Source organism: Haliotis cracherodii, unplaced genomic scaffold (assembly GCF_022045235.1).
Source record: "Haliotis cracherodii isolate W230 unplaced genomic scaffold, xgHalCrac1.p SCAF_3, whole genome shotgun sequence".
Lineage (NCBI taxonomy): Eukaryota > Metazoa > Mollusca > Gastropoda > Lepetellida > Haliotidae > Haliotis > Haliotis cracherodii.
In genome coordinates, this window is record NW_027266286.1 from 50,600,918 (window position 1) to 50,616,351 (window position 15,434).

At 38.4% G+C, this 15,434-nt stretch overlaps 1 protein-coding gene across 1 annotated transcript; it reads right to left on the reverse strand.

The window, feature by feature from the left end:
• Positions 1-2,255: 2,255 nt before the first annotated feature.
• Positions 2,256-14,979, reverse strand: LOC139473954 (rab-like protein 2A). Its single transcript, XM_071256800.1, has 8 exons — positions 14,866-14,979; positions 12,903-12,932; positions 12,293-12,372; positions 11,218-11,297; positions 7,639-7,750; positions 6,636-6,733; positions 6,448-6,531; positions 2,256-5,205 (listed from the first exon to the last, which is right to left on the reverse strand). The coding sequence occupies exons 1-8, from the start codon at positions 14,970-14,972 to the stop codon at positions 5,107-5,109; spliced, it is 690 nt and encodes a 229-aa protein (XP_071112901.1). The 5' UTR covers positions 14,973-14,979; the 3' UTR covers positions 2,256-5,106.
• Positions 14,980-15,434: the final 455 nt, after the last annotated feature.

Genomic DNA, 15,434 nt, shown 5'->3' on the forward strand with positions numbered 1-15,434 from the left:
TTAAGCCACTTTTAGCAATATTCCAGCAATATCACGGTGGGGGACACCAGAAATGGGCTTCACACTTTACCAATGTTGGGAATCGAACCCGGGTCTTCGGCGTGACGAACAAACGCTTTAACCACTAGGCTACCTGACCGCCCCTCGGGTCCTTCCTGAAGTCCTAGGACTATTCCAAGGTTGTGTCAAAATGACATACAAAAGTCACAGCACTATGGTAACATGGAGGAATAGGCATAGTTACACTACTGTTCAAAGCAATGTTCCCTCGATTCAGGTGTCACTTGTTTTGACTAAAGCGGACATACAAACGTTCCCATTAGCAGCTCATTGTCATGATTGTTCCAAAATGTCAAATGTGTGTTTATTTGATCAATTTCAAAATACCACTTTAAGTTTTGTTGTTAGGTACCAATTAGTCCTGCTGCTCAGCACAAATGAGATATCATGAGACATGCTAAAGCCACATCAAACTGACAACAGAATATAAGCTTATCAGAACATGGCATTAAGTAAATTAAATATTGTCATGTGAGACATTCCTTTTTACTGAATGTATCTTAAGAGAAAATGTCATCCTAAATAGAATATAATAAACTTTGTGCAACAGTTCAAACTTAATGATGAGTCAAAAAAGATCAATATTGATATGACCTAACTAAACAATGTACATGCAAATCCTGTTTTTGTAATAAAAATGGCAAAACCATATGACAAAACCATATGATCAAACAATCATTACTGGTAGAACTATGACAAATACTACCACTACTACTACTTCCTAAGCTTAGCATACAGCAGACTACTGTTGGCACAAACAACCTGATCCTATTACCGTATTCGAGGTAATAAGTGCCCACGGCGATACTTGCCAATATATTGGCTAGTGAACAATCCCAATAAGCACCCCTTCCGATTGATCAATGTCCACAAGACTTATTTATTCGTGTATAATACGTGTGTTATATACATTCTCTATTATGGAAAATTAAATACTGGAAAAATATATCTGTCGTATGTAGACATTTCAAGCTGTCAGCGAAGATCTTTCAACTGTTGTTTTTCACCAAAATAATATACTAAAAAGAGCCCCCTATTTCTAATTTTGAGAGCGCCCTGAATGCTTATTATGTCGAATACAGTATCCAAACTTTGCCTTGTTGATTAGCAAAGAGGAATAATAATCAGGGACAACGTCACATCCATTATTCATTTACATAAACTCCATACACATCCAGCACATATATATATATATATGTGTGTCATAGCAGCAATTCATCCATTAAACATTCAGATCATACACTCAGTTGACCTTGATTTCAATTAACTGATTATCATCCTCTCAAAAACATATTTTATCACAACAGACCAGTTGACATTCCTTCTTAAGATTATCTTGGCCAATATTCCAAAATGAAGCACACATATTTTCAGGGTTTTCTGAAATAAGATTCCTAAAACAAACTCAGAGGAGCAGCAGGTACGTGCTACCATTACCTCAATACACCTGTTCTATATGCTGTCAGACAAGCATCTGTGTGGTATTGTGAGTTTGACTGGTACCGGGTACCTGGATGGAAGCAAGGGATGTATAAAGCTACTAAGACCAAGACAAAACTCTAGCACCGCCATCATGCCGTCACCAGGTTTGACTTTGAGAAGCGGACCCACTGCAACCATGGTGTATGAATACTGTATCTGAAAATACTTCCTCAGTGACCTTGAAGATCTTAGATACTGGTCATAATAACTAAATTGAAGTACAATGATATGTTTCCTGTGATCATTGATAATGAGGAGAGAGAAAAATGAAAGAAGATTAGCAAGACATATAAAAATAGTGACTATTACAATGGAATATTATCATTAAAATACAAAATGAAGGTTCTATCTCTCAGTACAAACTTAAATTTTCAGTTTAAGTGAATATCGTGTAATATTATTGGCACTAAAGGACAGATTCAAGTCATCACCAAAGGTAATCACATTAATTAAACATGAACAGCTTCATTTCTGACTTACCGAGAATATCTGCAATTGTTTACAAAAAGTATAATACTTTTTATCAACACATCATAGCTGATAAATACAACATAAATATCTGGCCACTGCATGACCCGACTTCCCAGGATATTCAAGGATAAACTGACAATTAACAAACCTTCATTATTTATTCATATTACAGAAAAAAACTAAATATATGCTGAAAGTAGCAAACAACCTACCAGTGGTAATCATTATAATTGTTTGCACTTTAACACTGTACTCAGCAATATTACAGCAATACATATATAAATAATCCAGTCTTGCCCACACAACCTAGTGGTTGACATTTCGGGCAATGTCTGGGTATGACTGCATGCAATCATTCAAGTCACCAAGCTTTATCAACCAAACTATTTGAGTTGAATCTTATGACAAGCATGGGCTATTGGGAACCAATTCTAACCCTGAATCTTTGTGGGGCTATATCATAAGTGTACCTTGAATTTACACTGGATTCTGATTGGTCAAATCACAATAAACAGCTGATTTGATGACAACATCACCTCGGAAGCTAATACTTTTAGAATAGGACTTCCTTTACAGTCACTGTCAGTAGACATATTTAAATACTTTTATGTACCATTATAGGCTACAAAATGCAAAGCTGCAGTTACTACAATATTAAAAGGATGTGTGGCAATACATATTGTGCAGAAAACAAGATAGAAATCTACAAAGAGAATGTATTTCAAGTTTTGAGGACAACAGAGTTTGCTATTTGGCTATTTTCCATATACAATATCTTTTGCTTCACAATGAGCAATATGACGTCATAATAGTGATGTGCGGTGTGGAACGAAACCTTTGCAAGGCTTGCTTGGTTTTCTTTAGCAGTGCCCACCTCATGCTGCTTACCAAGTTGCCATGCTACAAGCTCTCAGTACCTGCCATAAGTTTCAGTGAATTATTACAGCGTTAACAAAATGCTTGAACATTTTAAGCGCCATATTTTGTTTAAAGGTTGTTGTCGGTGATATCGTGTTTTCTGATTGACAACTTACTCAAAACACTGGACTCAACCCATGCTGCCTAACTCTAAATATTTGCTAACACCAAAGAGTTAGCGTTTCATTTAGTCGGTGTAGAATGGATATAAACATACTGCACTGAATTAACATTTGGAATGAGAAATTTTAGATTCAATTTAGGCGGTACAATCTACAGGTAACCTAGCTGTACTTTGAAAACACAGAATGTTTATTTCCTAATGATACTGAGGGCTATCCTGTAACAGATCCCTTTGAAAAGCAACTCATGACAGCTGCTGTAAAACTAGGACAAAAAGTGCTGTGTGCGGTGGCAAGTTGAGCAAGTTAAATCGTGCAGTTCACTATAATAGTAGTGGACAAACATTCATCAGTGGACAGACATCTTGCTTACATGTTTTACATTCACGACAAATATGCTACAAAAACTTCTGGACATACATGGACGGAAGAAGTATTTCACTGGACCCTGAAGATTCGTGAGGAACATTTACAAATAGTCACACATCACATTCACGGCTGAAAGATCACATAGCAGACATTACAAGTCACATTAGATGTCTGGCCATGGCATGGGTTGCTGTTAGCATATATATGGCTAGAGTTTGAAGTGCATACACTGTACAGTATGGCTAGTGTCTGTTGTACATACACCGTACAGTATGGCTAGTGTCTGATGTACATACATTGTACAGTATGGCTAGTGTCAGATGTACATACACTGTACAGTATGGTTAGTGTCTGATGTACATACATTGTACAGTATGGCTAATGTCTGATGTACATACATTGTACAGTATGGCTAGTGTTTGATGTACATACATTGTACAGTATGGCTAGTGTCTGGTGTACATACATTGTACAGTGTGGCTAGTGTCTGATGTACATACACCGTACAGTATGGCTAGTGTCTGATGTACATACATTGTACAGTATGGCTAGTGTTTGATGTACATACATTGTACAGTATGGCTAGTGTCTGATGTACATAGATTGTACAGTATGGCTAGAGTTTAAAGTGCATACACCGTACAGTATGGCTAGTGTCTGATGTACATACACCGTACAGTATGGCTAGTGTCTGATGTACATACACTGTACAGTATGGCTAGTGTTTGATGTACATACACTGTACATACACTGTACAGTATGGCTGGTGTTTGAAAGGCATACACTGCATCTGATCTGACTAGAAAGACAAAGATTAAACTGGGATTATCACTGAAATGATCAGATGCACTTATGGTAGCCTCAATGTTGTAACAGTCTTTGTGCAAACAAAATCCAAAGACTATAAGAGATATTCTGGGAGTGATGAGCTTCAACAGTTAATGTTTCTTACCTGGTAGGTACTTAACAAAATAATACACAACTTCATGGACAAAACAGACCAACATATTCCTATCACAGCATTTACCTTGATCACAAATACCCAACATTCAAATCATACAATGCCCAATATACTGTGAGGTCATATCTTCACTACTACCATTCTTCTGATTAATCACGCTGGGCCATGGTCAATGTGCCAAACATACTAAAATTTGAACACATTTATATCTGGAGGCATACCATGAGGAACAATTCAAAAATGGCATTCATTTTCATCTCTGGGAAACATCAGGAGTTAGTTGCATTAACAGCCTACAAGTTATCAAAGTGCTCGTCACATTGTTCAGTTTGACCCATTCTTCGCAGCCATTGATTGTTCCTCAATTATTCCCGACAACATAATGTAATAAACCTGAATATCACCATGATTCCTACCAGAACAAACTCATCCCAGCACAGATTTACTCTCGACACTTGCCTTCATCTTTTAAAAACCCTAACGAGGTAACCTATTCGGGTGATGTGTAGCTATTTACTGCTACCTTATATCTGTTACTGAAGGTGTAATTACTGTGGCCCTAGCCAAGCTTCCAGAAGTAATGAAAGGTGGGTGGTAGCCCAGCAAGAAGCAGTCACATCCCCTCTCCCTCTATGTCCCTGCCAGTGTTCGTGGTGTGTGAAGCAGTTTGCCTGAGAATATATGATGCATAAAATATTCATTGTGTTCTAAGTCCAGCCAATCTCAAGACGCCTTCTTGCTGTCCTCCTTGTCTGTGTCTAGTCCGCTGTCCGACTTGTCATCCTTGTCCTCTTTACTCTTGCCACTCTCCAGTTCGAAGTACTGAAACAGGAGAAGACTTCATTGAAGGAGACAACTAAAGAGTGTGCATGTGCTTCAATAACATTATACTACTCAAAACAAGTAAAAGAGCACCCAGAGTTGGAAGGCTGCGTGTTGCAATACCCACAAGCCATGACAGATTAACAATAGTGAGTATGGTTTTATGCCGCTTTAGCAATATTCCAGCAATATCACGGCGGAGGACACCAGAAATGGGCTTCACACATTGTACCCATGTTGGGAATTGAACCCGGGTCTTCAGCGTGACGAGCGAACGCTTTAACCACTAGGCTACCCGACCGCCCCAGACATGTGGGGCCCTAGACATCTACCACTTTGGTGTCATGCTGACAAACTAAGGATCCAACTTCATGGCCAGCAGATGATAGCAGCTGAACGCAGTACCTTAGACCAGTGGGCGGGGAATCTGATCAAGGATTTGAAAAAGGATGAGGGACACAAACTATCAATGCCACAAAGTGAACACATGATAGGTTTCCGAGTTAGGTGTCTCAAAAAAGGGGGCATTGCACTGTGATCACTTCGTTCTCTGGAACGATGTGTGCATCTCCTAAATAAAGTGTGGGCAACGGTATTACAGCAGCCGTGGTGTGACGGAGTCTGACCGAGACACAGCAGCGGGTGATGTGAGGAACTATTTGTTGACAATGATGTCATGATGGACTGGAGCACTATTAATCATACTGTCACTCATCCATTTCAACTACAGAGAATAGAAGATACTGCACTGGGGAGCAATCATAACAGCTACTGTTGGTAAGAGTATATTCATTTGTTATTCTGATCATAAGGCTAAAAAAAATAATAGGCTTGGTTCTCAGGCACTGCCCGCATCATCATAAAGTCTGCAGCCAGTTTCGTTTATATTTCAATTTTAAAAAATAATATAAAAATCCTAGTACTTAAAAACAATGCGAACCAATATAGAACACAGTTACTTCCCTTTACATGCGCATTGCTTTACTGCACATCTCATATTTATGGTTATGGTAGCAATAGGAGTTTGTATGTTTGTTTATGTAGGGAGACCCTTTCCCAGATTGATAGTACACAACTGTTTATTTAGTTACATACTAGTTTGAGCACGCAACAAAAACACCCAACACCGCCCGCCCGCACTATATTTTCCAAAGCCATTGCCTGAGAACCAATTCTTGTATTTTTTAAGCCTAAACAGATTGGCATTTAACGATACATCAAATGACTTCAACAGACACAAACCTCTAGTTCTCGCATCACTTCATCCATGAAATCTGTTGAGTTATTTTTATAGTCCACAGCAGCACGTACCGCATCCTTGAACAACTGAAACAGCATAGAACAACAGTATAGAACTGAAACACAATCAACATAACAAACAATATAACCATCGAATGCACAAGACAATGTGTGAGCACAGGATGACCTACCTTGACGACATTGGTTCCATCGGACGCCGACACAAAGTAGAAGGGCATGTTGTGTTTCTTGGCAAAGTTGAAACCTTTCTGTGTGACACTGTTGTCAACTGGAAGTAGACACAATGACACTCATGTCACATCACACATCAAACAGAGAAAACAAGGTAAAGCACGGAGTAGAGGCAGCCTTTTGGTGTCTTTCTTAACAGGTGAGAAAGGTTTTTGACAATATTCTAGCAATAGTCTGGAGAATGTAACAATAGTAAGTTTATAACCCATGTTTTTACACTGGTCTTTTATCTTTATCTGTAACAAATATCTAAATATTGATATGTACAGTGTAAGAAAATAAGCTGTGTCCTGGGATCCTTGAGGTTTGCTGCTATAGTATTTGATTTTGAACCTGTAACATTAGGGCCATGACAAGCACCCCTTGATCATAATGATAGTGTATCCTGGTGAGGTGAGGTGTAATATGCTGTATCCAAGATTATTGCACTCATAGAGCGATGTGCATGCACGTGTTTGTGTGTGGCTGCTTGTACTGATCAGACTAATGCTGATTTTATAGTGTTTGCCACAGTTTGACCCCACTCTGACACAGTATACTGACTCCGATCCAACCAGTCCTTGTCTTAGCCCCTAAATGCCGAGTACCAGGCAGGGTAATAACAAGAACCATCTTTTAACATCTTTTAGTATAAAGCGGCCGAGGATTGAACCAATGACCTTCCGCTCTCCAGGCAGACGTTCTACCACAAAACCACGGAGGCAGGAGAGGGTATCCTGGAATCCTTATGCTATCAGTTTGGATTTGAGATGGTACATAGTGAGTCAAGTAGTTGTGACATCATGGACTTGTTTCAGTCGTGAGAGAACAGGTGAATTTGATTGGATCGCTATTTTAAACATCAAGTCTTAAAACGAAGATTATAGTGTGAATGGCTCAAGAGTATTTATTCCAACAGAATGGAGATACTGTAAAATCAAGACTGCCAGTATTTCAGCTCACCATCAATCTTGTTGCCGACACACAGGCAGGGTATCTCAGGCCTGTATTCCCTCAGCTCCTTCAACCAGTTGGGGAGATTCTTGTACGTCACTTTCCTTGTGGTGTCAAACACCTGTGGACAACAAATATGTGGAGCTAAAAATATTTGCAAATTTTAGGCAAAAGATCCTGAGTATGTCTACCCCAACAATCCCATTGATCTCAATATCTCAGCTGAACAATAGATGTTTGTTGATCAAACGATCCTTGGTGTATGTCTATCAGTGATCCTTAGCCATCGCATGATGAGCTTCGCTGTATTTAAATATTGATGGGATGTAGGTACAGTCCCTGTTGTTGATCACTAGCACAATCTCTTTTGTGAATATGAAGATCTACTGAGAAACAACTCTGATAACGATTTCTTGGGGAAGAAGGTTTATCCTAGAAGTGGTATGCCAATCTAGTGATGGATTGTGTTGATTCCTAGCAGAAGCATAATGGTCTGGTGACGAAGTACACTTAGGCGATCTACTGTGTGAAGGTCGATCCTTTGATAAATCATGTTGACATTGATCCTCCGGGAGTATCAATGATGACCTACATGTCGACCCTTAGGAGAAGGATATTGATGTCTATCCCCTAGTTAATGTCGATGAGAAATGTCTTGAAAAGTGGCGACTGCTTGTCGTAAGAAGAGACTAACAAAATCGGGTGGTCAGGCTCACGGACTTGGTAGATGCTTGTCATCGTAACCCAAAAGAGTAGATCGATGCTTATGATGTCAATCACTGCATTGTCTGGTCCAGACTCGATTATTTACAGATCCCTGTCATGTCATATAGCTTGAATATGGCTGGGGGTGGCGTTAAACAACAAATGAACACGCATGTGAACTGTTGCAGTCGTAGTTTTGCGGGGGGAAAGGAAAACTGTTAGAGACTATATTGTTCTCCACAGAAAAAGACATGATGGTAGATGGCTTGGTCTGATTGACTGCTGAAATAGCCAATTGTACTGCCAGGTTTCTTAGCATAATGACTTTGATCGCCGGTCTCAGCTGCACTTCTGACATGTGAATATAATAGGGAAATTCTTCCTCTGAGAGATGCACACAACTAGCACTGGTCGCGACAGTCACAACAAAGGGAGTGAGAGTCTCTCTCTTTATTCTTTTTCACTTTTATACTGTTGTAAAAGTTTGATTATACTTCTTGCACAATGGCATTTCTCCATAGAGAGCTGTCCATTAACTCTTTCATCACTGGCTGCCCCAGAGTTATGTCCCTTGAAACCCTGCAGTCCCTGACACTGACAAGGCCTGTACACTGGCCTCCCTGGCAGTATTATTGGAAAATCACACCATCATTTTTGATGCACTTTTTCTACCAGAAACTTGCTTTTAATATACATTGATCATATACCATTGTAAAGAGGATTAAGTATACTTTAATATTCTTTGTTGTTATTGTCTCTAACCTTTGTCATTATCTAATTACAGGTGTTTACAAGTGAAATAAAACTTGAAAACACTGAAAAAATGAAAACAGACAATGAATTTTGGCTCAAATTGTATTAAAAATCACAAAACTAAATCACAGATACAAGGTAAACATAACACAGTGGTCTTGTCATCTTGGACGGCACAGGTAATCGCAGGTGTTACAGGTAAATTCTCTTCATGCACATCTGTAAACAAATAAACAAGTTTACAACTCTTGGTACTGACTTTGTTTTCTATACTGATGTCACATATTACTTATGATACACCTACAGCCTCTTAGGTAAACTCGTTAACACAGGTAAACTTGTTAACGCAGGTAAACTCGTTAACACAGGTAAAAACAAATATTTGATTTATTTTGTTCTTTTTCAGGATTTGAAACAAAAATTAAGTATTTAAGTTTTTAAAAAGTAATTTATCACATTACATGAACATTGAACCACAGCTACTATAAGAATGACATCACAGGGAAGATATCACAGATTGATCTGAAGAGGGAAAGATTGTAAAAGGACAGAAAGATCGTAAATTCAAGTTCTGCAAATATAAAAGTTGTGATAACATATTTACAATACACTGCTATTTACAACTGCATAATAAATTAAATCAGTACTTTATTAAATCAATCAATAAATAAATAATTTATACAGTTACTAAAATTTAAATTAAGCTGTAAAAAACAAGAGAACAAACATGATTATAGAAATAAATTTTATTCAAATTGAGCGAAATATAAGGACATACGACAAACCGGCAAACTACAATTCGGATTGCGATCAGAAAAATAAATTAAAAAAAAAGAAACAAATACGTCATGCCACTCACCTTTGTTGTTGTTGTGATCGCTCGTTCACGTGTAGGCTGCATTCTCATTCGTCGCACTGATAATCTGTTCAAACACAGAATCATTGTAAAACAGTTGGAAAAAATCAATAGCATGACTCTTCACTCACCGTACGTGTCAATATATATATATTCTTGAGTCCGGTCGCCTCTTCAAAATCCCTCATGTCTCCACTGTTGTGATCCCTCTGCCACTCCCATTCTTGAAAGTTGGCGGGGGGGACACCTCGTCGAAACCGTCAAAATCTTCACCAAAATATTCGCGAAATTCCCTCTCCCCTTCGCTTAAATTATTCAATTCAAACACATTATTATTCCCGATAGAGTCGTTGTTAATCATCTGATCGCTATCCGAATCGTAGTTGGCCGCCATTACGCTTGATTTACGATTCAAGCGAGAAAAATACCTGTCGCGAAAACAGGTGACATCCGCGATTTTCGCGCTAAAAAGACGGGGAAATTCCATAGAATGACGTGTCAATCACGTGTAGATCTCGTTTCCATATTTAGAACGAGATTACACACGAGAAAGGAAGTAGAAAGAGCGATTTTGTAAACACGCTCGCGCCGCCCGATTTATCGGGCAGCCGGGTGTGGGGCTTGGACTGTTCTCGCCCGATTTTTCGGGCAGCCGGGTACTGGGACACGGTTTATGCTGCCCGATAAATCGGGCAGTCGGGGCGAAAGGGTTAAGTTGCAGTTGTCAGGGGATTGAAAACAAAAACAAAATGTAATTCTCTACAACTCAAACATGTCTCTCCACCATGGCGATGAGAAAGAGAATTAAAGGCAGGGTATGTCAGGTGGTCAGGTGATGACGTTGCAAAGGATCGTATCACACAGGATTGCAGTGGTGCGTCACCCCTTGTTCAAGTGGTGACCATGGTGATGCATGGGTTATGTTTGAGTGAAGTGTTTTTGAAGCTGGAAACTTTGTTCCAGCCGGTTCCACACCAGGATCCAAGAAGTAGGAAGAGAGGCATAGTGTGAGATAGGATTAGTTTAAAAATATTGATTTTTTTCACATATGTCGTTTTAGAAACTGGTACTGAGCAAAGATGATATCATGAAAATGATAATAATAACTGATCACATATAACGTTGTCTCAAATAATAGAAAAGAATTAAGCTACCCACAAACTTCGACATTGCTAGGGATTGAAATAAACAACATAGCTATGTACAATGTTAAAGATAATATGCATGGTTTGGGCAGAGGGAAACTTATGAACATCTTCTATGACCAAACCTACCATAACACAAGCATGGGCCTGGTGGTAGTACGAGGGATGCATGTTGTTGAACCTCTCTTGGCCCGCTGTGTCCCAGAAATCTGACAATAAAAAGATATAATATACAAATGTGTATTCTGCATTTTGAAAACATTTTAGTAGGCTACCTTTCAGTCAAATAACTATAGTGGTTATTGCCTGAATGTTATTTAATGCCTTACACAAAAACTCTTTTCATTGTATTATCTGTTGCTATTTCCTTTCACATGCGCACTACTTTACTGCGCATCTTGTGTTATGGTAATGGTGGCAATAGGAGTTTGTATGCTTGTTCATGTTGGGAGGCCCTTTCCCATGTTGATGGTACACAACTGTTTTTTGGGGTACATACTAGTTTCACGAAGCAAAAAAAAACCCAAAACCAAAAAAACAGCACCCATCCCTGCACTATATTTTCAAAAGTCATTGAATGACAACCAATTCCTTTATTTTTTTAAGCCTAAGCATAGTGATTTACTTATGTGGGCCACCTGTTTTTGTCACTATTATGAGTGAGTTGGGCTTAAAAGAGCTTTAGCAGTATGCTAGTTATATCATATTGTGTCAACTTGATATGGAAGGAAAGCCTGAAGTGATGCATGTCTCAGACGTTTACCACTTTGGTGAAACCCACGAGCACTGGTATGGTGTGGGCAAACCTAGAAGCAAGATCGGGGCTAACTGGGATTCAAACCCACAATGTAGGATTCAGGGTAGGCCCAAGGGATGCAAAGTGAATTCTCGCGCCTTATACAACTGGGCCACCTGTTCACCCCAAAGAGGAAAGAAGCGGGATAACGTTTATAGAATGGTTATCAGTACGCCAAATAAGCCAACCTAATGAAGTCTGATGATACACAAATGTGGGCCCACTTGTTTCAATCAGCATATACGACAGGAAAAAAGTGGGACCACCATTTTTCACAAATACAAACACAATGGAGATAGCTCAAAACTGGAATTTTAGTGACCTCCCTTTTCCAATACGAACCTCTGAAACTGCAGTTTCACCCAAATTTCAAACTTTTTCCAATGGAGTATATAAATCATAACTTACCGACAGAAACTGTTTTTCCGTTCAGCTCAGTTTTATGGTTGAACAAAGTTAAAGCATATGTTGACAGCTGCTGTGGTTTGCTGGTCAATAGTCAAGGATCCATGAAGCATATAATCATATACATGTATTCTAAAGAAAAACTACACATGTATCTTGTTTCTACAGTTATAGAACAGATATCCCATATGTTTAAAATAAGGCCATGATGCTTAGTGAACATCACCGGAGAATGCATACTATATAGATCTGAAAAAAATGGTTAAATCATAAAATAGACACCATAATAGTCATAATAGTGGTGCAGGAGTAGACACTATGCATTAAATCTAACTAGTCCATCAGTCCATAGCTCATTTTTTACCTCGTCATAAAACTACCAAAATATGTACATTTTTGGGCTAGCAGACTCAAAAGTTTTTGGCACAACTGTAATAAATAATACCTAAATAGGTTATATTTTTCTTAGAAACAACTAGATGGCTCAGTCTAGTCGTCAATCGTGTGTCAATAGTTTGGGGCTTGCACGCAAGTGTCCATGTCTCATCCTTGAATACAAGACAGTCTAGGTGACACAGGCACTTTCACAGCAATCATGCACAAAAAAGGATACTATCCATCCATCAGGAAACGCTCAACCAACCTAAAGGAAAAAACAACAAATTAAATTAAATTCATGACAACAGTGATGGAAAAAATGATCATTCAGATTGAGGATAACTATAACAGCTTGATTATTTTGATACTAATTTTACAAAATACTCCTTCCCTAAATGCTAAATAAAAAGAGTAAAGACTAAAGCATGAGCCAGAGACAAGAAGAACCAATTCAAGATTTAGCTTTGCTCTAAGCCTGTAAGTTGCAGTCTCATCGTAAATGTTATCATGTCCAGGGTCCCATTTTACCAAGCTATCATCGCGTTGTGAGTGTCAGTACCGTATTTTCTTGAGTATAGTGCGCACCCATGTATAATGCGCACCCATGTATAACGCGCACCCCCCTCTAGCGGGTTCAATACTTTGGAAAAAAAGAAAATTTGAATATTATGCGCAGAAAAAAATTACACCGTACCCCTTCAGCAAAGTCCGGCAAACGAACAGGTGATGAGAAACTTTGGCAGTAGAAATTCGAAATTTGAGATAAAAAATCACCAGACATGTTGATTTACCGTTTAAATTGTATTTTTTGTTCAGCTAGGCATTGTGTTATATCCAGGGATTAAGATTACCTTGTGTATTTTCTCGTAAACTAAGCCGGACACAGCAATCAGCTGTACACGCGTTTTCTTAAAATCTACCGGTGATTCGGTCAAGACACACCCAATGATATAACTTTAGAGTATTTTAATGCAAGGATCGGCAAAAGTTGCATCTGAAACTATTTTTTCATCAGGAATAATTTATTCCAATATCTTGTTAATTTAGATGCAGCTTTTACTACACCATATTTAAAATATTAATAACCCTAAGCAAAGCAGCTGATCGCTATTGCCGGGTATTATTTTTTACATGGAACCAGTCTGACCAGTCACCGTCAAGGCTCCCATGCACGTGATCGCGTGATCGCGAGAATTACGTGTTGACATAGAATCGTCCAACAAAAACAAAAATGACTTTTAACGAATCAAAGTATGGCATTTATGATATAGGTATCCATTCTCTGTCAACTAAAGTTCGTTTCAAGCTGTCAATAGTGGTAATCTGACTGTGGTTGCTGTTAATAACGGTGAGTTGTGCGATCTTCCGATCGCTTCACACACGATTTCACCGAAATTAATTAAAACAATATTAAAAGGAATTTTGAATAAAATTAATGAAATAAGTTACAAACATAAGTCCAGATATACAAAGAACACTTTTTATAGCCAGACAGTGTAATTACATGAATAATTTGCGAACTTCAGTATGGATTTGTTGACATGGTATTTCCGGTGTTCCGTGCTCACGGTAATGTCTTACCCTGGGGGAAAAACATCAAAACTCAATAATTTGTGTATAATGCGCACCCCCTTTTACACAGCTGTGTTTTTTGGAAAAAAAGTGCGCACTATACTCAAGAAAATACGGTAGTCTATGTTATAGTATGGAAGACATGACAGTTGCAGTGTTACAATCCGTTTGTGAAACTGGCCCATATCAAGATTAATTTGCTGTTTTAATTTTTTTTCTCATCTGGTATATTATTTTAATGTTAGGAAGCTCTAGATCACAACTGTAAGTGTTGCTCATTGATTGCATGCTATTATTGGCCAGAGGGTAGTCGCCCAAAAGACTGAACGATATAAAAAGTTGCCTAGCAACCTATGATGCTCTCTAAGTTCAACATTAACATTTCGCAGATAGCTCATACTAAATATTTACATCATATTACAAATAACTGACATAACATACATATTTCAAAAGATGGTTTATATTACCAAAGATAGTTATCAAAACTGTATTCGTGAATTCAAGAAACATATATCATGAACAAGTGCTCGAAAACAGGACAAATGGAATACAGGAGAACTGTCATTAGCGTTTTGCAAACTTTTTCGCAAAATAAGGTAAAAGATATGCTATGAACGATATAGTACTTAGACTTTCCAACTGCGCTGTCACCAAGGCAAATTATTTTCACTTTAACATCTTCAGAATCTCCCTTTTTGTCATAATCCGGCATCTCACTGTTAGTAGTCGCCATTTTGAGATCCAGAAGAATGTACAAAGTTGCATTGTGGGATCGATATTTTCACTCGAAAACGAGGTATTCCCTCTTTCTAAATATAGATAGTCACGGAAGCGCCCGTAAAATATTCACTAAAGCTGCTCGAAACAAGAGGCTCCATACAGAGTTTTGGAAATGGATTTCGCTTTGTTGAAATATATTTCTCCGTGGTATAAGATTTTATTAGAAGCTTACGTCAAATGAAGTGTACGAAATCAAATGTACGTGGTGGAGGGGCCACTTTTTCATCAACAAATTTATTTTACAAGGATAATTTTGCAAAACCCCTCCATCCACTGGCCAGCATATCGTCGAAATGGAAATTACAATTGTCATCGCTGTGTGGAAATGGACCAGACTCAATTATTTACATGCGGTCGTAATTATGTTACAGTCACAAGAATAATATCATCTCTCAAGAGCCATGCAAAGTTTAGT